The 25930-nt window shown below is 37.7% G+C and overlaps 1 protein-coding gene across 3 annotated transcripts in view; it reads right to left on the bottom strand.

Annotated features, from left to right (window-relative positions):
- The window catches only part of LOC127413305 (sorting nexin-25-like), a 149729-nt gene that overhangs the window by 105208 nt on the left and 18591 nt on the right, over positions 1-25930 (bottom strand). For all 3 annotated transcript variants that reach the window (XR_007892568.1, XM_051650322.1, XM_051650321.1), the window contains exons 3-4: positions 11377-11593; positions 2813-2985 (exon numbers count right to left, since the gene is read on the bottom strand). Coding sequence is in view for 2 of the 3 variants with exons in the window: in XM_051650322.1 (XP_051506282.1) it covers positions 2813-2985; positions 11377-11593 (390 nt within the window). In the remaining variant the exon portion in view is untranslated. The remainder of the gene's footprint in view (positions 1-2812; positions 2986-11376; positions 11594-25930) is intronic.

Raw genomic sequence — 25930 nt, forward strand, 5'->3', positions numbered from 1 at the left:
AAAATAATAACTTTTTTTGTTGTTTTTCCAAAGTTGGGAGCGGCTTTAACTCCAGAAATATTAAAGATATCTTGATATTCTTTAAGATTCAGGTTCAGAACAAACTTTCCTTTCTGTTTCTTCATATTTAAGGCCCTGTGTGGTTTAATACCAGAGATATGGGGCTCTTGGTGTGGCTCCATCTGTAAATTGTTAGAGGGATAGTTCACCCAAAAATAAAAATAAAAATTATCTCATCATTTACTCACCCTCATGCTATCCCAGATGTGTATGACTTTCTTCTGCTGAACACAAACAAAGATTTTTAGAACATTTTCTCCGGTCTGTAGGTCCATAAGTAAATAGTGGCCAGAACTTTAAAGGTCCAAAAAGCAAATCAAGGCAGTATAAATGTAATTCACAAGACTCAAGTGGTTAAATCCATATCTTCAGGAGAGATATCATAAGTGTGGGTAAGAAACAGATCGATATTTAAGCCCTTTTTTACTATAAATCTCCACTTTCACATTCTTCTTTTTTTGTTTTTGGTGATTCGCTATATTTGTGCATATCGCCACCTACTGGACAGGGAAGAGAAAGAATTGACAGTAAAAAAGACTTGATCTGTTTCTCACCCACACCTATCATATCACTGCTGAAGACATGGATTAAACCACTTGAGTCATGTGGATTACTTGAAATATTGAGCTGAAATGTTTTTCTTAAAATTTTTGTTTGTGTTCAGCAGAAGAAAGAAAATCAAACACATCTGGAATGGCATAAGGGTGAATAAATGATGAGAGAATTTTCATTTTTGGGTGAACTACGCATTTAAATGTTTTCACATTTTTAATGGTTGAAAACCAAATGTGGGTCACATGGTATGAAGCTAGTTTTTCTTGTCCAACAAAACAAACATCTGAAATGTACATTTATTTATTCACATAAACACAATAATGTCAAAATCCAGATTTTCGAGGATGGTAATACCATGGTACTACGATATATATCATATACTGGATTATGCATTCATGTACCACTGTTACATGGTACTCCAAGGTACTTCAAAGAATACTATGAGACTACCATGGCACCAAGTACTAGAAAACATGGTTCCATGGTACTTTCCAGTCATTTTTGCACATCTCTGAACACACACACCTCAATGGTGAACCAAAACATGAAATTTACTAGGCTTATCTAGACTTGCAGTTTGTCTGTAAGTATATTCATTTAGCAGACTGTTTTCCCCAAGTGTCTTACAGTATGGGTTAATTTTAATACTTTACAAATATTAAGTAATGTAGTTATCGTAAAGTGTTACATATAAAAGAAAATACAATAAAGTAAACATTCAATGCTCAGTCCTCCTGCAGTAACCTGGGGTTAAGTGTCTTCATTAGGACACAATGGTAAATGGCTTTCTGTGATCAGATCAATATGAGCTGATATGAATCCAGACAGGCACAATATCAAATGAAGCAGTGGTCTGGAATTTAAAGCGAACTCTGTCTGGTCTGTCATCAATAAAGCCAGCCTGCCATCTGTTTCCAGAAATGATTCAGCTGTCAACAGCTAACGGCAGTGTGATCTGAAGAGAACATTACATGACAGAGCAGGAAACATCTGGGGAGAGAGTCAGTTCAACAAACCATTGATGAGTTTGAGTCTCTGTGAGTTTGTGACATTCTGGTTCCTAAATATGACTCGGGTCCTTCCAATTTACAGCCCAATGGACAAGGTGCGATTTTTTTCTACGGTTGCTGCTTTTTAGGGGTGCACCAATCGATTGGCCATCAATCGGAATCGGCTGATATTCACCTTAAATCCGTATCGGCGATTGGCCGATCATGCCTAGATTTAGGGCTGATCTTTTTTGCAGCATGCAGGGAATCACACATACACTGTGCTCCTCTAATGAATGAGTGCTTTCTCAGAACTTGATGCATGACAGAATGGCCTCTGGAGGGTGAGTTGATGGGAATTCTAAGCATTCACAAATGTAAACTTTCAGACATGATGTAATTCAAATGAATATGCCGTTTTGTTTTTAAAAATGTGTAAGAATTAAGCTGCCCATTTTCTAGAGTCATTATGGTAGTTATTCTGACTCGTTGAACAGTGAGCAAGAAGAGGATAAAGAGACTGCTAACTGGTATAAAAACAAATTAAACAACAAGTAAACATGCAAATACATGATACATGACGTGAGTCGTGACAATCAGACAATGTGTTGAGCGATCATGAGCGCTTTCAGCTTCACAGCCTTCAACATGAGTGCTCTCTGTCAATCAAACGTGGTGCAGAGCCACATGCAATACGCAGTTGTTGCCTCTAAATTCACATAGCTACAGATATTTTTTCAATTAAGGTCAGTTTGTCCTGTAAAAGAGCAAATAAACATCTTCTTGATGAACTCTTTCATTCTTTCTTGTCTGTTGCTTAAACAAAACAAAAAAAATAAATAAAAAATAAATAAATCGGCAATCGGTATCGGAATCGGCCCATTTGTTTGTAAAAAATCGGCAATCGGAACCGGCCATGAAAAATCATGATCGGTGCATCCCTACTGCTTTTTAGATTGTACATGGGACATTTAGTCTTTTACGTACTGTATATATGACTGTACAATGTCTTAGGACATTAAACAAACAATATTTTGGAAAGTGCCACAGAGCCAGTGTTTACACTTTTCTGGGAAATCAGCCTATCAAAGGCTTATATATACAGAGTTGTCTCTGTTTTTTCAAACTAGGAGAGCAGAAAGTTTTTTAACATTGAACGAACTGAACACTTGAGCTTTAAGGGAAGGCAGTAAGAACTTCCAGGTCACCTTTAGTAGCGATGACCTCCACCAGTAAAAGTCTCAGGCTGCGTGAACGTGCGTCCTTCACGGGCAGCAGACGCAGCATGAGCAGACGAGCACAGCAGCGTAGGAAACACAGCTCTTCATCGGGACTGCGCAGACACGGGTGCAATGGAAACAGGTGTGGGACTTCCTCCACCCTAGAGAGAGACAGGGAGCAATTAAGAGCACTGAATGTTTACTTTATTGTATTTTCTTTTATATGTAACACTTTACGATAACTGCATGACAAAGTATTTGTAAAGTATTAAAGTTAATTTATTTATAAATTGTTGTTCTTACATTGTTAATACATTAATATACAAACAGCATGTTATTCATTTATATTTTCTGTTGCAAATGATTTATAATATTTTAATATATTCATATATAAGCAGTTTGATAGTGTTTTCATACTTCGTAAACTACATGTTTACCGTACCTAACTATTGTACTTCATTTGATGCAAACCAGTGGGAAAGAAGTGTTTATGAGAACATTAAGAAGGTATTAATCCGTAATTAATAAATACATTTTTTGACATTTATATATGGAATGAATTGGACAAATATAAATGCTTATAAAAATATTTTGGGTTCAATACAAGTTGAGCTCAATCAACAGCATTTGTGGCATAATTACAAAAAAATAATAATGCTGACTTGTCCTTCCTTTAAAAAAAGCAAAAATCTGGTGAGGCACTTACAAAGGCAGTAAATGGGGCCACGCCGTAAACATTAAAATGCACATTGTTTCAGAAGTATAGCCCAAGATGCAAACAATATGCATGTTAGCATAATTTTAGTTGAATAAAACTGCTTACTAACCTTTCTTGTTTAAAGTTACAGTATATCCAATTTTTCAACTTCGTTACCACGACAATGTAACAACATAAACCTTTAAACCCTAAAATGACCATAAATATTATATTTCTGCCTTTCAACCTTACAAACATTGGCCCCATTCACTTCTATTATCCAATTCATATTCAAATATCCCATTCAATACATACAGTATATAAATGCATATATAATTCATTAATTATGAATTTATGACTCAAACACTTCTTTACCACTGGTTTGCATAAACTAAAATACATCAGTTAGGTACGATTAACAGGTTGTTTACTAAGGATGAAAAACTATTATCAAACTGTTTATAAACAAACTTATTAAACAATATTAAATTGTTTGCTACAGTGAACATTAATGAATAACATAATATTTGTATGTAGCCTATTAATGTATTTAAAAGTGCATTCAGTAATTTTTTCCTCTTTAAAAAAGTTGATCTCCTAAAGACATGAATTGTAATTTTGCCATATAAGTATGAAGTCATGAGCACTCACATTAAAATGAAGACTCCAGTCATATCAGTAACCTTATAAAAGATGTTTTATTCTACATGGAGAGGGTCCACACATGGGGGCTGCCATGTTAGAATCACATGACCAGCCGAATACTTCTTGTTTAATCTCAGTAACCGTCCTGTTATTTGACACTTTACTCATTGATTAAAGTAATCATGACTGACTGTGAATACTAAATTTCTACAATGGCATCTGAAACTGAAAACTATTGATTTTAAATGATGCTGCATCCAAACCACTAGATGTCAGTGTAAGTCCAAGATGACACAAAGACAAAAGTTACTGAGTGCACTTTTAATAATGTAGGAACAATGATTTGCAAATTATCAATTAACTATAAACTAATGCTTTACAAATACTTTATATTTGTGTAGTTATTATAAAGTGTTACCCTTTAGCTGTATGTTAGTATACATTTTTATAGTAAATGTTATTACCATTACCTATTTTTTAACTATTTTTTGTTTTTCTTTTTCTCTCTTCTATGGCAATGTTTTATGCAATAAAAAATAAATAAAAAAATAATTGTGAGAAAAATGTATATTTGGTTGGATGTTATTTTATCCTATTGCACAACTCTCTGAAATATTTAATTCTGATTCTCAATTACGGCATTCAACATTAGTCTTTTTTAATAGGGTTTTTTTTTTTTTATTTAAAAAAGTCTGAAAGTCCATTGATGATGTTGAACCAAAATTAGATGCTATTTAGCTCTTTATGACTTTTTCCAACCTCTCTCTGACCCTTAAAAATAAACAGGCTGTATGTGCTGTTGTAACCTTAAAGGTGAAGTGTGTAATTTTATCCATTTCTTCCCATGGTATTTCATAAAATCCATCATAAAAGAGTTGTAAGCCATGAACGAACAAACCAACCAGCTCCGAAGTGAATCACAACATTACAAACTTCGATTTAAAGCAAAAAAGTATTTGATATCGGACAAAAAGACAAAGATATAAGACTCTGCAGTTAACGTATTTCTTGAGGGAATAAACTACAATCCCATGAAGTATTGTGAATGATGTTTCTGATTTAAAAACAATGGGGAAATATAAAACTATTGATTTATAATTGTGTATAAGTATAGAAACAATATATCTACAGTTAATTGCCAAAAATCTTAATATATGCAAATATATAAGTGTTTGAGAGTGTAGGGAGAGCGATTCGACTGCGTCATTCACAGTACGTCATGGGAATGGGCGGTCGCTGAAGAGCCCTTTTGGCATGCTTTATTCGGGGGAAATTATCTGATTTGTGAATTGTTTATCTTCAGGATCATAGGTAGTGTAGTTCTTCACCAGACATTTTGCCATTACATTTTTTTTTTTTTTTTTTTTAACAAATCAAATGAAGATAAAATAATTTTGACTGATTGCTTTGGCATACTAATTGCTTTTTGGTTTTATCATCGATTAACAACCTCGGACGATTAGTCTATGGAAAAAATGAATGGGATTTTTACTTCCGGAACCAGACTGATGAGCTCTGTACTGTTAAGAGTTCTAAGGCTACGTCCACATTAATCTGGATTCATTTTTCATTTTCGAAATGCTCGCCGTTCACACTGCTGTTTTCAAAACGTTTCTCGTCCACACTGACACATATGAAAACACTTAAATCCCCCTACTGTGCTGGCAAAAAAATTGCTGTTCTATGTATGGTCTGAAATGCAATTGTCCTTGTGTTCCGTCACAGGACAGCAATTCCGAGTAAAATTCCCGTCGCCTTTGAAGGAATGCAATGTGAAGGTTGTACAAAGTAACACATGTCTTTAACATTATCAAAGTAGATAGCAGGCACAACAGTTCCACTACAACATGGGCTGCCATCTTGATTCTTTTTGGTTGAATGGATCACATGACTGTGTAACATGACAACAAATGCATCATCGTTTTCAGATATTTCTATTTTCCCTGTCCACACTACAATGCAAATACTGTGTTTTCAAATGTATCCACTTGGAACAGCATTTTCACAGAACAAATACGCCATCTCAGTGTGGATGGAAGGCAAAAGCGTAGACAAAAAGATGCATTTTCAAATGAATATGTATTAGTATGGTGGCCTTAATGAGCGTTTTTTGCAGATTAGTATCAATAAATGGTCTGTGTGGACTGGGGAGGGAACTATGCATTGGGAACATTAGAGTAAGTCTATATAGTACATACAGATCTTATTTCAAAAGAGCTAAGAAAATCCTTTTTTCCACGATATGGTGCCTTCAAGTTTCCCCTCACATTGGTTTGGTCGCTGATAGTTGTAACACTAAATAGTTTGGATTGCACATCTCTGAGATGACACCAAATAACAGGCCCTGTAGAAGTGTTTTTAAATTACAGCTCTCCAAAAACTCTAGATCTGTCTCAGTATCATCTTTAGGTCTGCAGCAGAGATTATAGTTGATACAGTGACAGTAAACGTGTCGATTCTGGGCTCTGAGCCAGCGACAGACCATGAATTCGGGAATACACAGACATAACTGAGGCCATGACACAACAATTATGTCTGACATATTTTAGAGCTCTCTACTGTTCAGTGGATTACATTAAACTAAGAAATGGTAAAAGGTAAAGACAGTAATTATTACAAATATTGAAAAAAACGTACTTTTTCACAAATTATGATCACAACGTAATTGTCAAGTGTAAACAAAATGTGAGCAACACTTTATTGAATGTCTAGAAATTTTGGGACCCAATTAATACACAGTGTTTTTAACCACTATGTACTTAAGCATTTGATAAAATGTACTCATTATGTACATACAGTGGCAAGAAATTAAGTGGAATTAACTGGTTTTCTCCATTATTTGGTCATAAAATATGATCTCATCTTTATCAAAGTCACAAGTATAGACAAACAACGTGCTTGCACTAACAACACATAAACAATTATAATCTTTCATGTCTTTATCAAACACATCCCATTAAACATTCACAGTGCTGTGGAAAATTAAGTGAACCCCTAGGCTAATGAGATCATCAAAAGCTAATTAGAATAAAGCACTCAAACATTTTGAGTTTGCTATTCACAAAAAGCATCTGCTGACGTGGACCATGCCTTGCAAAAGAGAGATCTCAGAAGACCTATGATCAGGAACTGTTGCTTTGAATAAAGTAGGTTACAAAGTAATCTCGAAGAGCTTTGATATTAATCTGTCCACAGTTAGACAAATTGTCTATAAACGGAGACGATTTAGTACTGTGGCTTCTCTCCCTAGAAGTGGCCGTCCAGCCAAGATGACTCAAAGGGCACACCGCAGAATGCTCAATGAGGTAAAAAAGAACCCTAGAGGGGCATCTAAAGACTTGAAGGAATCATAGATACTGGTTTGGTTAACATCTCTGTTCAGTCTACTATACGGAAAACATTAAACAGGCATGGTGTCCATGGCAGGCCAGCACGAAGGAAGCCGCTGCTTTTCAACAAAAACTTTGCTGTGTGCCTGAAGTTTGCCAAAGACCACCTTGACATTCCACAATGCTACTAGGAAAAAGTTTTGTGGGTTGATGAAACTAAGGTTGAATTGTATGGAAATATCACGCAGCATTATGTATGGTGTAAAAAGGGCACAGCATACCAACATGAAAACATTATCCCAATGGTGAAGTACGGTGGAGGGAGCATCATGATTTGGGGCTGCTTTGCTGCTTCGGGGCCTGGACCACTTAATGTCAGGGTGGCTGTGTGGCAGCTAAAGCTCAGTAGAAGTTGGGTGATGCAGTAGGACAATGACACAATATGTAAATCCATTTAAGAATTATGGATGTGTGCTCAGACTAATTTGACTGTCGTTTAAACAGAAGTTTTGTAACCGATTAGTCGACTAGTCTAAAGACAAACCAACCTTCAGAAAACAGTAAAAAAAAAAAAAAAAAAAAAGTTTTTATGGGACCCATTTAAAATACTTAATCTATCCAACGCTAAATTCCACTGAAAAGGGGCATTTATCTCTGACGTGCTCGCCTTGCATTATGATCATTGTGCATTAAACATAGAACATGACACACATTCACCTTTAGCGAATACAGGTTTATTTATTGAAAACAATTGAATGAATAGTGCAGGATCAAATGGAACAACCCTAAAAGCCTGTTCTAAATGGAATTCACCAAGTAAAAGTTACTTAACATATTAAAACAGTCAGGACATTGTTGAAAATAATTAACAGGTAGACTAAGCCAAATCTATGAGAGAAAAAAATGCGCTGAAAAGTTGCGCGTATTTCACGACGTGCAGTCGTACATTAGCCATTGATCTAATATGACAGCTCTTCAGTAAAAACGTTAACCAATAAGTTACATTGTAAAAAAAAAAAAAAAAAAGAAAGTAGCTATAGGATAGCAAAAATATTCCTGTGATGTAGCCTACAATAAACCTAATGTATTCTAAACATGACTTGTACACAGAATAAAATATAGTTTAACCCGTTAAGCAGTCGGCACCTCGTTGAAAATAGCCTTCTTAATCAGTAGATTTAAAAAAAAAAAAAAAAAAAAAAAAAAAAAGGCATACCTAGTCTAAAACAGTTATTTTCTAGGCTACTTACTCAAAAGCATAAATTTTAGTAAAGTAAAATTAACACGTCGACATGGTCCGGTGAAAGACGGGACTTGACTCACCTGAGGCGTCTATCCTGCACTTGAAAACACCTGCTCAGTGGAAAAATAATGTACAAGCATGCACAGATGTAAAGAAGACTCAAATGTTAAAACATCCTTAGGGACTTTCAAAAATTTGGAAAGCCGATTCCCGCACCACCGAAGTGATTTCATAACTACTTTGCTGAGTTTGCTTGTCTAGCGAGAGGACATTTTCCTGCGCGCGCTGCGAGTGAGAGAGGGAAGAAGCACGCGCAGCCCGAGGTGAAATTAAACTCTGTATCTGCTCCAGAAATCCTCTTTTTAAATAATATTTGTATTATTAATTCTATTTAAAATATGTAACATTAATATGACAGTAATTTAAGTGCAGCCTCTGTAAAAATATAAAGCCAAACGTAAATGTGTAAAAATTATGATCAGTTTAATGGGGGAAATATTAACCGACTAGTAATTCCAGTGTGGACTAGCAGCATCAGAACCGTTTAGTCGACTAGTCTCACACATCCCTATTAAGAATAGCTTCAAAAAAGAAAATCCACCTTTTGGAGTGGCCAAGTAAGAGACCAGACATTAACCCAATAGAGATGCTGTGGAATGACCTCAAGAGAGCCATTTCACACCAGATATCCTAATAATATGGCTGAACTGAAGCAGTTCTGTAAGGAAGAATGGTCCAAAATTCCTTCTGAATGTTGTGCAGGTCTAATCTGCAGCTACCGGAAACGCTTGGATGAGGCTACTGTTATCAAAGGAGGATCGACCAGTTATTAAATCCAAGGGTTCACATAATTTTTCCACAGCAGTGTGAATGTTTAATGGAATATGTTCAATAAATACATGAAAGATTATAATTATTTGTATGTTGTTAGCTTAAGCACATTGTTGTTTGACTATAATTGAGACTTTGATGAAGATGAGAACATATTTTATGACCAATTAATGCAGAAAACCAGCTAATTCCAAAGGGTTCACATATACTATTTTTGCCACTGTACCTGTGTTTGCATTGTACTTGCATTTAAAGTACCTGCATTTAATTACATCTGTAGTTACACTGTTAATCTTACCCCTAATCCTAACCCTAATCTAAACCCTAACACTATCCTAATCCTACCTTTACCTCAACCTCGTTAGTAGCAAATGTGAATCTTGTGAGAATTTTGCAGAACAACATGTAGTTACACAATATGTATACTGTATTGTATGTTAGTACATAGTAAAGACACCTAATATGGAACTGTAATTTCAATGACTGCACACATGTTCTCTATTAATATGATGTAGAAATGATATAAATACTAGTACTGTAAGTGCTTACAAGTGCTGGGCTTATATCAACTATATGGCCAAAGGTTTGTGGGCTACCCTATCTAATTAACAGTTTGGCTATTCCAGAAAAATATTGATCTTAAGTGTTTTCATTTCACCAATTTTGTATAGATGAAGTTTTTGTTTAAAAACAAATACTCGGCAGCGGCACTTATGGGTTCTTTTGGCACCCCAGAAAAGAACTGTTTTTTTAGTACTCAGTAGCTCAGATTGTGCTAAAAATGTATTTGTTGTATGTGGAGTTAAAAAACCCAGTTTTCAAAAGATTAGCATAAATTTGGGCTTCTTTACATTTTCATTAGGATTGTCATGGCACAATAAATCACTTTACACCACGTCAATGCCTTGATTGTAATGGGAGTTTTGTTTTGTTGCTCGTTTGCAGTGTATTTACTGTCTGCATCACAAGGAAGCAGTCTGACATGTAACAAATCCAAAATAATTATAAATTAACAGCTATGCTTTTTGCTTTTTTTCTAAAAAACGTAATCAGGTGATGTTTCTTCAGCATGTGTGCGCCACCAAGAACAGATGTGAAACATGAATCTTGTATCTGGGCATTAGACTGTATAATACTTGCGCATTAGGATCAGCTGTAATTACAGACAAAATTGTTGACTAATTTAAGCGTCTCCGATTCATCATTGCCATTTCATTGCTCAACGGACATATCTGAGATTGGTTAGAATATCTAACCGCTGCATATTCTACCAGCCTTTAGGTGACCCTGCTGTATAGGTGCCGGCATCCAGGGCTGCATGATTATGACATGGTGCCAAGCTGTTTTTATTCAGCAGTGATCGTTTTGTACGTGTAAGTTAACAGCAGTTCTCGCTTGCAGTGTATTTACCATCAATTGCACAACAATGAAAATCCTAAATAATTCAAAATGACCAATAACGCTTTTTGTTTTTGTTCAAAAGCTTCTTTACGACTGTCAGGTGTTTCTTCAGCATTGGTTTTCATACCACCACAAACAGACATAAACATAAAACAGGCATCTGTGCATCAGACTGCTTACAACTCCCTCATTAACACTGGTTGTGATTAGCCTATACAGTATACTCATTTAAAATTAGTCACAATGGCGGCAGACAGACATAGCTGTGATTGGTTAAAAGTCAATCGCTGCAAAAAAAACGTGCAGCAGCCGTAATCATAATCTCGTTAATGTTTCAGATGAATTGTACAGCCCTACCGGCATCAGCCACTGAAAATGAGAAGTGAAGTGTTATGTGTAGTCTCACCTTGTGTTAGCAGCTTTGAGGTCACAGAAGTGTGTGTGGAGGGTCTTCACAGTGTCATTACAGACCAGGTTGACCACATCCAAATCAGTCAAATGCATTCGCAGCTGTTTGGTCATCTCCCAGAAATCCTCTGATAACATCTGATATAGCTGACCTTCATCTCGACTCAAGGGCACATACCACGAAAGAATATAGTCCCTATAGCTGTAATCAAACACTGAACAGAGAGAGAAACATAGAGGGAAATAATGTCAGTATAGTGCTGATGAATTAGTGAGCTGTGTCTGTCAGGACAGAGTCAGTTTTAGAACTGTGGAGCTTATCAGGAAGTTTCCTTCACATGCAAAGGTATTCTTTTCAAAATGGCATGTTGTGAGTAGAGGTCAACCGATATATCGTTTTTTCAGATTAATCGGTGTGGATAGCTACTTTTGAAAGTATTGGTTTTTTCAAATATTAATGCTGATGGTTCGCCGATAAGTTTTTAATTTTCCACTGTTGATGACGCCAGAGGGTTCTAGGGTACAACCGCAGCCTTTGAAAGTTAAATATAACACCTAGTGGTTATTTTGTGTTTAAATCTGTCTTAATTTACAATATCTGAATTTATATACTCACTTTAATGCATATTTTGTTATTTTGATTAGATAATCGTCAAGTTTTGTAATTTGAAGTGACAAGCAAGGGTTTTCACAGAAAAATGTGAGTGTACAGAAACTAGAGATTGACCGATATATCGGATCCGATAGTCGCTTCTTTTTTTTTTTAACTACCGGCTATAGGGAAAAAAAAAATGAACTCCGATAGTTTCCAAATAGTTATTTTGGTTTCATTTCTCTGTGGCCGGCGCTGGGGGGGTTCTACAATCTAAACTCCTTGGTTCAACAAATTACAGTAACGGCTCCCTCTAGATGTTTAATAAAAAATTATCACTGACTCCACGTGGAGTTTGTTGTGCAACGTGACTGCTATTTATAGAGACGCACGCTTCAAAATGAATTTAAAATGGGTTTAAAAGAGTCAAGTGACACCAATCGAGGATCGGACGTGTGAACGCCAAGCTCTGCAGTCTTTGCTAGTTTTAACACTTTTAATGACATAAACCTGTGAGATTTGATACACTCTGTTCCATAACTGTTCTAGGAGGACAATATGTCAAAGAATTCAAAAACCTCAGGCTCTGGAGACATTAAAAGACACTTACGTGCTCAAGCTGATGCCCCCAAGCAGCCGCGAGCCTGGGAGTCAATTTAGTCGGGAAAGTACAGGAAATACGGCGAGAGCCGGCAGAATAACATCCGAATCGTTGGAATTCCTGAGGGTGAAGAGGTACTGGATATGGTGAAATTCTTTGACGGGCTCTTTCTGAATCTGCTTGACATCGCAGGCCATAAGCTGGAAATCGAATATTACAGGGCTCAATGCTAAGGATTTTTTCTACTGGCCCAGTCGGGCCAGTGCTTCAGATTTTTACTGGCCCTGCCAAAATCTTCACTGGCCCAAATAGCTGTTTGTACTATAATGACTTTAAAAATGTGTCCAAAGATAAATAATTTTTACATATATTATGTTTTTAAGACAATGTCCCGCAAAATTGAATCACATTTATAATTTGCAAGATATGATTTATGCCTTTACGTAATCAGATATAAATCATATTAACCTCAGCCGTCCTGCCATTTACACATGAGTTTTTAAGCGAAGAGTTCTGTTGTGCAGATGATGGGTTTTCGGTCACCCATTTAGTCATGTTGTCATGCAACTTTTGGCCATGTGTAGTGTATTCACACACAGGATCAAAGATTTAATCACTGAGTTAAAGATTTGATTATTGGCTGAATGTAATAAACATATGAATTCCTGAGAAGAGACTTGCTACCAAATCAGTTGTGATGTGTAATATACATTAGGGAGATATTAGGCCTAATCTGTGAATTAAGAATGTGTATATAACTTGAAATCAGACAACCCAAATACCAACACAGAATGATGCACAAAGCACAAAAACAAAAATACCTTTTGAATATTCATCTTCACCCTGCAGCTAAACAGCTCTGATAATAATAGCCTAATAGCAATAGTGATTTTGCTTCTTTTCATTTCAAACGCTATTAATATGTCGAATTAATGATTACATTTTGAAACTAACCTAATTAAATCTATACTTACATTTTGGATACTGAGCAGCTTGTGATTTCCAGGCACGTGTATAACTGGGGTTTAACAAAGTTTATTACATTTCATTTGGCACTTCATCTCTAAAGGCTAATTAATGAGAGAAAATTCTTTTTTTTTTACAGTGGGAATAAAACTTGCGCTCTGTCCCTTTACGAGAGCGCATGCATGTTAAACAGTTTACGCTGCACAGAGAGATATGATGAGACATATGCATGGAGAGACATGGATTTTCAGTCCTTTAGAATAAAACTTGATTTTTTGTATTCCAATGTGTGGATTACTGCTTTTCACCAACATGTAAAAACAAAAAATGTGGGGATTTCGCGCACTGTGAACACGGAATGTGCAGGGATACTTAAAATGTTGCACAAGACGTGCAATCCCACTATGAAATTCATTAAGTGGATTTTTTTTTCTTCTATTTTCTACACATTGGTAATAGCTGCTGCTAAGACACTTGCTAAGAGAGTGCACTCAGTGTCTGCACGATCTTTTGCATGCACGCGACTGTGCCATGGCACATATAGTATATTATGCTCTCATGCATCTTTGCAAGCTAAATAGAATCACGCTCGCTCATCGGTTAGAATACTTGGTTCGCTCAGTGTAAGTGTTGTGCTCTCTCACTTGTTTTCTTGCACTAATGTTATAAATGCAGCACTGGCCTGATCGGGCAAGTGACAGTTTTAGCAACTGGCCCGAATCTCTCTCACACTGGCCCCGGGCCATCGGGCAGTCCTTATTGTCGAGCCCTGTATTAGCCTTTTTTTTTTTTTTTGCCAATGTGTGAACGGCTTGTAATGCAACTTAAAAAATGAGCCGTTCCCAGACTTCCTAGGTTGCCTATTAAAGCCTGTAGACTGATTTTCATGCGAAGGGAGCGGGTCGTTTTTGCCAAGAAAATCCATTTATGCGCGCTGCCAAGAGCCTTGCCTCAGTGCTTCTCTTCCGCTATTCAACAGCGACAACAAACAGTCAGCAACACTAGGTAACGTTATCTTAGAGTTGGAATCCAGCAAACAGCCGGCTCCCAGCACAACACCGACTCCTACACAAACTCAGAGTAAGCAAAAAAAAACAACAACAAAAAAAATCATTTATCTACTGAATCCCGTCTGGCTAAGCGGGAACGTGATCATGGTCGAGCAAAAACTAGAGTGAACATCGGCAGGGCATTTGATTCCTGGAGGGACATTCGTTCGGTTTTGGGGATCAAAACCAACCCTGAATTGGCATTCTTCTTATTGGACAGGTAAGCTTACATAACTGTAAAGCATGTGAAATATAGTGCCATAAGGATTGATCTGTGTAATTTTAGCTAAACTACAATAACACATGAAATGAATGCTACAAAATGTTCAAGATAATGCAAAAATACCCATTCATTAGTGTAAAGTAACTTGGATATACTGAAAATATATACATTCTATTATTATAAAACAATAGCACATCGATATGTCAAAATGACAGTTGTGATGGAATCACATCAATACTGAATTGTGTCAACATATTTATAAATATACAGTCTATTTTATGAAAAGATACTGCCAAATTTAGCTAACAGGTATTGATAAAGCTGGCTAGCTTGTAATGTTCCGCTTCACTAGCGTAGCTACACAATTAAGGGACTTATCTTTCCTACTGTGAATGAATGTTAAAACGCACAATGAAGAAGACCAGACACAAGCAGTACAAAAAACCCAAGGTGTATTAAACATGTAAATACCAATAAACAAACAGTGATCACAACAATTACCAATACAGTACACAAAGTGCGAGTGTGTGCGTGTGTGTGTGAAGCTTTCCAAAGTTCCAGTGCACAATATATACAAGGTGAGATTGTTTTGGTCTCACCGTAAATGACAGTTAATGTCCCAGGAGTGCGAAATCCAACCAGCGAGATGATGAATGTTCCTCTCAGGCAAGTAATCCAATATGGCAGAAACTCCACAAAGAGACGAATAGAGTCCTCTATCCTCCAACACGAAAGCGCGAAACAGTAATCCTTAGAATGTACGTATATCCAATAACACTCGTGAATGTAAAACACCACTTGCTTATCGCCGCTTTACCGGCTTCTTTTATATCCTTGTTTACTTCCGCGTACGGAGCTTAGTCTGTCACATGATTGCACATGACTGAAGTCTCGCAGGAAGTAACACAGGAACCAAACACCATATTAGGGCAAACAGAAAATGACAGGAATAAACAGCATAATTATCTTTACCAAATATGGACACAATTATCCGTGGTTACACTGATTAATCCCCTTATGTGGCTTCGCTGCATAGATCCCCCCACCCCCAGCTAGCGGCATAGGAAGAGACTATCCATACCAGCATTTTAAGTTCACCACATTGTATATTTCAGTTTTAGCTTGGTTGCCCCAAGAAACAGTGTAATTTATTGGCCCCATTTTCTTTTTAATTTCAGCTGGACCCTCCCATTTGGGCACCAGTTTAGAGGAGAATTTGTTTGTGGCTGAGGAGAGCAGATGAGTTCTGAGCCAGTCTAGATCGCCCTGTTGAAAGTGCGCATCTTTCCTCTGGGAATTGTAGTATCTAGCCTGTCTGGCTTGCCGTACACCCATTCTATGCTTAACCTCCTCCAAGTTGGTTTGTCTTTCCAGCAGGTTGTACGACGACTGGTCTGGAGTAGGCGGTCTGTAGATCAGCCTTTCCAGCGGCCCCTGAAGCTGCCTGCCTATCATGAGCTCCGCAGGTGTCTTCCCAGTCATCTCCTGTTGTGCTGTGTTGATGGTATACCGAAACTCTGGTATCCAAAAATCCCAGGTGTTGTGTTGCTGACCAACATATGATGCAACCATTGTCTTTAATGTCCTGTTTACCCTTTTGGTCAGATTAGTTTGTGGGTGATATGACGTTGTGAGTTTCTGAATTGCAGAGTTCAGAAAGTATGCTGGAGGTAAACTGTGGTCCTCGATCTGATATGAGGTATTTGGGAACGCCCCATCGGGTAAAGATCTCCTCCCTAAGGACTTTAACGATCTTCTGTGTTTTACTATCTCTCAAGGGGAACATCTCCACCCATTTGGTGTAATAGTCCATGATGACGAGTAGGTAGGTGTTCTGTTTCTTGCTAAGGGGGAATGGTCCCATCAGGTCAATCCCCAATGTATGACCTGGTTCTGTCACCTGGGTGCTTTGCATCTGTCCACTGGGTTTAGTGTTATCAGGCTTGTATTTTTGACAGATGTCGCAACCTTTCACATATGCCAAAACATCCTTCCGGACAGTGGGCCACCAGGCGACTTCCAACAGCCTTAGTAAAGTCTTCAGCCTCCCAAGATGTCCTCCAAGCGGGTTGTCATGAAAATAAATCCAGGTATTAGAGATTGTGGAACTATTACCTGGAACTTCTCTCCAGTGTCCCTCAAGGGGACTGAGCGATATACAACCCAAGGCCCAAGACAGAGCTGCATGGTCTGTGAACACCTCAAACTGTCTTCCAGGTAATGTCTCCATTTTTCAACTGCCCAGACTACCGCTAAACAGTTCAGCTTCTCTTAGGGTCCGGGAAGCATAGGCCACAACTCTCTCGCCTTCCGCTGACTGTTGTGTAATGATGGCACCCAGGCCCACATCACTGGCATTGGTGTGCACCTGAAAAGGCTGGTTGAGATCCGGCTGTACTAGGACAGGTGGGTCTTGCAGGGCTCTTTTGATGACATCCATACTTGAATGGCACTTGGTAGTCCATTCCCACTTCATCCCTTTCTTCTTCAGTTGGTTTAATGGGGTGGTTATGTCAGCAAAATGGGGTATGAACTTATGGTACCTTATGGTACCCTTATGGTTCCCCAGGAATCGTTGCAGTGCTTTCAGATCCTGGGGTGGAGGATACTCTGCAACCGCACAGGTCTTCTCGTGATTTTTTTGCACCCTCCTGTCGGATACTATGTGCCCTGTGAACTTCAACTGCCTCTTGAAGAAGTGACACTTCTTCATGTTCAGTGAGAGGTTGGCCTGGGTAAGTCTTTGCATTATTAAGTTCAAGTGTTGGAGGTGTTGGTGAATAAACTATGATATCGTCAATATACACAAAAAAAAAGATACTCCCTCTCAGTTCTGCCAGGACCATCTCCATGAGCCGTTGGAACGTGGCTGCAGCAATCGGAGGCCATACAGGATAGACCAAAATTGGTATAGGCCCGTCATAGTGGAAATGGAATGGTAAACATCCCAGATTACATTTCAGTAAGTTGCACAGGCCGACTGACAAAGGTGGGCTAGGCCTACCCAAGATTTTGTTTTATTATTATTCAATCGGTCTCACACATTTGGCTCATTGGTTGCTTCCACCTGAGAGAACCCCTCTCTGGTTTTGTATTGAACAGGAAGTTCTTGCCCCAATTTCGTCATTGTAAAGCCTTTCTATCAAACCAACCAGAGAAGTTATGTCACACCCGTTATCTTGCATTTGCACGTGATATGGACAAAAGTGTCCAGAGTGTTTAATTCGGACATTTATTTAAATGTTGCTTCAAGCATATGGCTGAACCCAAAGTTATGTATTAATAAGTTCCCTTTCTGCTGGACAGAGTGGATTGTGAGGGAGGTTAATATGCTCGGTGACCTATGAGAGTGGAGTGTTGAGATCCTTTGAAAATATGGTTCAACATTTTGGGATTCCCAGGTCTCAATTCTTCAGGTATTTACAGCTGCGCCACCTGCTCTGTACTAATATGTATAAATTGTATATGCTTGGTCTTAAAGACACACCCACCTGCTGCCAATGCCAATCAGAAGATGGGGACACAACCCATGTTTTTTGGTGGTGTGTTAAGATCCAAGAATTTTGGTTGAGAGTTCAGAGTTTTATGTGTGACGTACTGGGCACTCAAATTTAATTTTGCCCCAGACTCTGTACTTTAGGGGATGGGGCAGTCATTAATATAGGGGATAAATGCATATTGGGTCCTAGCCAGTGTTATGATCGGCAGACAGATTATTCTTAGGGGATGGAAGTCGGCTGGAGCGCCCTCATTTCAAGAGTGGTGCACAGAGATGGGCAGGGTAGCGGCATTCAAGAAAATGTCATGTAGAATGCTAGGCAACTTAGATACATTTAATAAAAAATGGGGCAGTTATTTGGCCTTTTTGGAGGGCTCTCAGGCAGGGGCAATGGAGAGAGAAATGTAGTTTTAAATGTATGTGATTACTATTTATATATATTATATATATATATATATATATATTATATATATATATATATATATATATATATTATATATATATATATATATATATATATATATATATATATATATATATATATATATATATATATATATATATATATATATATATATATATATATATAATTTTTATTTATTTTTTTTATTTTTTTGTATACTCAAGTTGTGACCACAGGGATATTTGTTGAGGGTCAGGGTGGGGTTGGGGATTAGGAGGGGGAAAGAGAATAAATGTTGATTCTGTGAATATATGTTTTGGTTTTCTGTGTCATTTTTGTGAATCAATAAAAAAAAAAAAGAGAAAAGCCTAGGTATGTATACAATACACGTTATTATTATTGTCATGGAACAATAAATCAGTCATTTAAGACAACCAAAGGTGGTTTGATAATTAATTTGTTTATAACTAATCGCTGCACTGGAGAATTGCATTGCCAAAGGTGGTGATGACGCATTAATAAGCTAACATTAGCTGTTCGAACGGTTAGAACAATGTTGCAAGTCAAGGATGGAAACTGCTGCTTACCTTTCCTCTTAATACGCTGTTTGAAATAAAAAATAAATAAATAAATAAATAAAAATCACTTATAAAATTGTGAAGATCCGTTGAGGGTTTTTTTTTTTTTTTTCAAGATTGAGGGGTGTCCAATATGTTCCAGTCAGTAGCAAATCAATCTTTAATGCCAACTTTATATGAATATGATGCCTGAGTTTTTGCTTTTCCTCGGCCGCTCGCTTGCTTCAGAAGACCAAGCACTAGCAAATTACATTGCATAAATGCACGCACACATTAACAGTTTTATAGTTTTACGATTTTTGACTATAAAGTTTCCCAAACTTTTCTCCATTCAGACAAATGAAATTCTGTACAAGCTTCTTAATTTTATGAGGTAGTTATGTAAAAAAATAAAAAAATTATATATATACAGTTCATCCGGAAAGTATTCACAGCGCTTCACTTTTTCCACATTTTGTTATGTTACAGCCTTATTCCAAAATGGATTAAATTCATTATTTTCCTCAAAATTCTACAAACAATACCCCATAATGACAACGTGAAAGAAGTTTGTTTGAAATCTTTGCAAATGTATTAAAAATAAAAAACAAAAAAAAAAAAAATCACATGTACATAAGCCTGTTTTCCCTGTTTTAGTTATCGGTTTTGGCAAAACCATAGGGTGACCAGATTCCAGCTTGTGGAAAACGGGATAGCCCCCTCCCAGCAAAAATGAAATTGACGTATCCTTACCTAGGCTCAGATCAATGCGAAGTAGAGTGTGCATCCACATCTGTAACTGTTGTCACCTTGTACTTTCCGCTGGCAGCAATTTTTCTCAGTGCGCTTGTCTTTCAAGAGTTTATCGTAAAATGCAGAGCAGTCCAGTCCAAAATTAAGATGTACGAAAAGCATTGCCTTCATGACTGTTACACTGAGTAGAGATTTATCCGGTGTCCATGCTACATTCATTAATGAGAACACACGCTCCACAGATGCAGATGTCCCAGGCAGGCATAAAACAAACTCCACGACTTTGGCTAAGACTCTGAAGTTGATGGTCTTGCTCTTCAGCTCACGAAAAACATCTGTCCATCTCTCAGACATGGCCGTCTTCTTCATGTTCCACTCAGTGATGCGACGAGTGACAATGTATTTCAGGCAAGCCCACTCATCAAAGAGCGTGGTTTCATCAATCAAACTGAGAGTGGGGATTCTGGAGTAAAAGTGGTCGAGGCTGCTCTGAATGTCTTTCCACTCTGGGATGTCTCTCAGTAGGGCCCACTCGTGTTTTTCTTTGTTCTCTAATGAATTACCTCCAATTCTGGAAGTAATTCACCAGTGCTGAATAAAATGTTCTGACTGTACAAAAGAAATAATCTGCTCGCATGTCACCAGCTTCAACCAGGGCATCCAACTGCTTTTTAATGTCAGAGGGTATGAATGATTCCTCCAGCCTGGCCTGCAAGACTTTTCTCAGGTCATGAATGTGCAAAGCCACTTCTGTGGCTGATATGTGGTCTTGCTCTTCTATCTCCAGTGCACAGTTAAAAGTGGCTGTTTGCATGAGTGTGAAGTCAATCCAAAGTTTAGTGCAAGGATCGCTGAAAATGTCTCTTAGAAACTTTTCTATTTTTCTTGAAAAAGAAAGTATGCATTCAGACCATTGAAAATATGTTGTATTCTTTCAACAGCTGGACCGAGAAAACGTGTGTTACCATGCTGCAGTAATTTCTGATAGTCCAGCTGCACAAAAGCGAGTATGTTGCAAATGACAGCTTCAGATTTGGTGCGGGCAGAAGAACATTTCGGATCATACAATGTCTTGATCAATCTGGCAGTGCAGTCAGCTGACCGAAAACTATGGCCATACACAACAGAACAATAAGCAAAAAGTCCTTCACTTATGTGCACTTTGTCAGATTCGGAACTTTGCTTCACAAAAAAGAACAAATAATTGAAAAAAAAAGAAAAAAAGAAAATCGCTAACACCTGGTGTGGCACACTTCCTTTTAGCAGCATCCACATGCTTTTTTGTATGAACATGCTGCGCGATGTCGGTGCGGCCTTCATGTGCAATGGAAATGCAAGCTCCACAAATCTCACACCTCACTTTACAAGGCTCTGTCTGTGACTCCTTTTTTAGAAATGTAAACTCTTTTGAAGATTCTCATTAAATGTACATGCACGCTTCCTTGACATTTTCCAGCCGCAATTTCATCTGTGTGCTCAAAACTGACTCTTCAATCAGTTCACTAACTGGACGTGTATTGATAGGGGATTGTGATTATGTACTAAAAAAATGTACCAATCATGGACTAAAAATAACACAGTGTGATTTTATTGGTTTTACAAACCGTATCCTTGGCTACCTTTGATTAGAATACTCACATGACTGAGAAAGTTTCATAGGCGATAGAGAAATTTTAGAAGAGGGGAAATATGGGACAAAACAAGTTTTTTTCAGAATAAGTTGGAACACTAGAAAAAGTGCTTAAATATGGGACTGTCCCGGGAAAAATGGGACGTCTTGCCACCCTACAAAACCCACTATCGGTTGACCTCTAACAGAAACATGCTCTGTCAGCACATACATTGCATCTCCAACTTTATATTTGGTAAATAATCAAAGAGTCATCTGGTGAAATTAAAGGTATAAAAAAAAAAAATAACTGAAATGAACATGTTAAAGCATGCAGTTAGTTTATAATGTTTAACGCGTTAATTTTTCTTAATCGCGATTAACGCATGTTCCAATTTTATTGGTCATTTTAATTAAATAGATTCTGACATTTTATTCAGCTCTGTGTGAATTCTAAACACTGGTTGGAACAGAGTGGAACCTTTACGCTGTGTCCAGGGTCATCGCACTGACGCACACACAACAGCGATTCCGTGTCAATGATCAAGCCATGTTGAAAGGACTTCTTAACCATAATTTTGTTTGTATAAAACAAACCAAAATATACAAACTACCACTGAAACACCTCAAATAGCCACACACGGACAATGGCAGGTGACAGATGGCAGATGGATTACCAACAATTGCAGACTACTGCAACAACACTCTTATGATTCATACTCCCACCAAAAGTGCCTGCAAAATCAACATGCACATCTTTAAGAAACTAATGTGCTGCACTGACACTTTTTGTGCTGTAGTTCTTCAAATCTTGCTCTTGTGCACAGGCATTTTTCCCTCAGCTGAGGTGGCACTATTTATAGCCTCAGTGACCTCATAAAATGTGCTGACTTTCCCCAGCTGAGCAACAGGAAGTGCAGATGACATTGTTCAAGTGTTATTTCTTCCAGGCATCTTCCTCTTATCCAGTGACACAACAGTAAACAAATGTCATCTCCTGCCCACATGCACAAGAGTTTAAAAATCTCTGTCACACTGTTGACTGCAGCAATAAAATATCTTAAGCACTGTTTACTTACACGTACAAAACGATCACTGCTGAATAAAAACAGCTTAAACCAGCTGAATCTGGTTTGCTGATCATATCTGGTTTAGGCTGGTCTAGCTGGTCAGCGAGCTGGTCTCACAGCCTGACCAGTTGTCAAGAGCAGCAAACCAGTTTAAGATGGCTTCAGCCATAAAAAATAAAACAATTTAAGTATTTTTTACATTTACTTAAGAAAACATGAGTGGTGCTAGTACAAGTAAAACATGTTAAAGGAATAGTTCACCCAAAAATGAAAATTCTCTCATTACTGACTCGCCTTTAGGCCATCCCAGATGTGTATGTCTTTCCTCCTTCAGCAGATCCAAAATGAAGATTTTTGTAAGCACATTTCAGCTCTTTATGTCCATACAATGCAAGTGAATGGGTGCCAGCTGTTTGGTGGTTCAAAAGGCATATTTAGGCAGCATAAAAGTAATCCACATGACTCCAGTCGATCAATTAATGTCTTCTGAAGGATATCGATAGGTTTGTGTAAAAAAAACAATAATTAAAACTTTATTTACTTTTAAAAAACACTTCCTGCTAGCAGTGGATGCATCACGGAGCTGTCGCGTGACGCAAGCATGATGGCACGTTCTAGCGAGAAGTCAGAAGCGTGCTTTGTTTACAGAGGAACGAACGTCACACGAGAGTTAGGTCAAACAGTGCTAGCCGGAAGTAATGATTTAAAGTTAAAAACGTTTTAATTATCAATTTGTTTCTTATACAAACCAATCGATTTTTGCTTCAGAAGACATTAATTGATCGACTGGAGTCATGTGGATTACTTTTATGCTGCCTAAATATGCCTTTTGGGCCATCAAACAGCCAGCAGACTGGTGGCACCCGTTTACTTGCATTGTATGGACAAACTGAGCTGAAATCTGCTTATAACAATCTTCATTTTGGTTCTGCTGCAGAGAGAAAGTCATACACAGCTGGGATGGCTTAAGGGTGAGTAAATCATGAGAGAATTTTCCTTTTTGTCACATTCTCCCCAGTATCTTATTGTCTGCCAGGTGAAAATTTTAAGTCTGATGCCTTATATAATAACAGCACACCTCTCTTCAACAAGCTGCATGATTTGAGGAATCATTCATGTGTGTAGCACAAAGAGTGCAGGACGAGCTACATGTCTAAGTTTAATACTTCAGTAGTAGGCCTAAGAGTGATCCTTAGAAAACACCATTAATTAGAATTAAATTACAATTCATTTGCTCGATTCATAACATCAGACAACTGTGCTCAGAATGCATGAGGGAGTGTCCTCTGCTTCAATTCCCTGTGCTGTTGAACATCATTCATTCAGTTTAATACGAGCCATCACAACCACAGCACTGTTACACACTACAATCTGTCTTTTCTCCGTTATACACTCAATTTTAAAGGAGACAGAGAGAAACAGAAGATTATGCAGGCTCTTTGACATCTAGCAGCATCCAAACAAACGCCCACAAACACCCAGCATGTCTTTAGGCAGGAAAAGATCATGAAAAAATGCCTTTATCGTAGGAGGAGACTGGGGTTGGTTGGCAAACTTTTCATTCTTTGTTGCATATATCTAAAGGTGTGTATAAAGAAGTATTAAGTTTGTAAATAGTTTGTATGAAGGTAGGGCTGGGCATTGATACGGACTTCCCAAATCAATTCCGATTCACAAGCTCTCAATTTGATTCATGTCCATTTTGCTTATATATGTAAGAAATAATCTCCCAGCTAATGCTGTTAATTAAACAGGAGACCTTCTAACTAGGAACAGTTTGAAAATATTACATACTATATTTGATTTGTTTTTCATCATTTTGGTCTCATTTTAGCTTTTTAAAAATATACAAATCCATGTATTCCATCAATAAATAAACATTATATTGCATATATAATATTCTGTTGCAAGTTTATTGTTTAATGCATAATTTATACTTTTTTAAAGCATTAAAATGTATTTGTAGAACAGGTGCTTAAAATTGGTACTGTCTCTTTAAGAAAACCAGCAGTTCTGACAAGTTATTGATGAGAGAGGACTCTAATGCTTTATTTACTTCATCACTGCTATTCGTGATTAAAAGAGGCATTATTCAGTGACAAATGGATTGCATTCATCTCGTCTTTGGATACATATTACAACTTTTACTCTCAACACGCCGTGAAATAATGCTGAACTTCTTAGCTGATATACTACTCAATCACTGGAGAGTCAAATCTGAACATTTACCAGCTAGTGGCTAATCACAGACATTTTTAGTTGCATAGCATGAAATCTGGTCTCATATGCAAGTGATTTACTTGAATAGCAGAGAGTTGTGCATATAGTAAAAGATAAATCTTGGATTTAAGGATATCGAGATCGTTCAAATGAAGATCGCGGTGCATTGGAAAATCTATATTTTTACCCAGTCCTGTATGTAGGTTATGAATACCATTTTACACCAAAAGATGCACTTTGTCTCCAGCGATTTCATTTCCATTTGTGTTTCATTCACTGGATCCAAAAACAGGCATTACCAGATGGTTATAAAATAATATAACCCACTTTTTAGCTGAATGACTCATATTGCTCACACCTAACCTTAAAGGTGCTGTAAGCGATTTTTTTCATGGAATAGTGTGCAAAAAAATGTCCTTCTCCCTGAAAGATATCACTGAAAAATCCTGAGATTTCACCAGTCTTCATTACAGAACTAGACTACATAAACAGCAAACAAAAATGTGACCGTGTCCAGGGACACACTCTTTGATCAGCCAATCAGAAGACTTTGAAATGCTTTCTGCCTCTCAATAGGTGTGTTCGACTTCATGCAGCACTGCGCAGTCCGATCGGCATCGAACTTGAAGCAGTGCATGTCAGTTAGTAATTTTGTCAGATTTCAGATGGTGTCACCGCCGTGTCACCATGACGTATGCTACCAAAGTACCACAAGAGCGATTCGAGAGCAGCCACCTAGCTCAGCCGCTGCAGTTCTTGAAAGCAGCTGCATGAGCTCTGAATGACGACACAGCTTATTCGTGATTGGCCGTCAGGTCACAACATGACAACGGTGACTGTTTTTAATGGGCTGTGTTCGCATTGGCATACTTTACATACTACACTTACTACTTCTGCTATGCCACTCTATGAAGTACCACGATAGTCTGCCATTATCAAGGTGTTTACTCTGACATCTCCAGGTCGGCGAAAACTCTCACAAATTTGTTTTTATATCAGTACATGTTTAT

This window comes from Myxocyprinus asiaticus, chromosome 22, assembly GCF_019703515.2.
Source record: "Myxocyprinus asiaticus isolate MX2 ecotype Aquarium Trade chromosome 22, UBuf_Myxa_2, whole genome shotgun sequence".
Lineage (NCBI taxonomy): Eukaryota > Metazoa > Chordata > Actinopteri > Cypriniformes > Catostomidae > Myxocyprinus > Myxocyprinus asiaticus.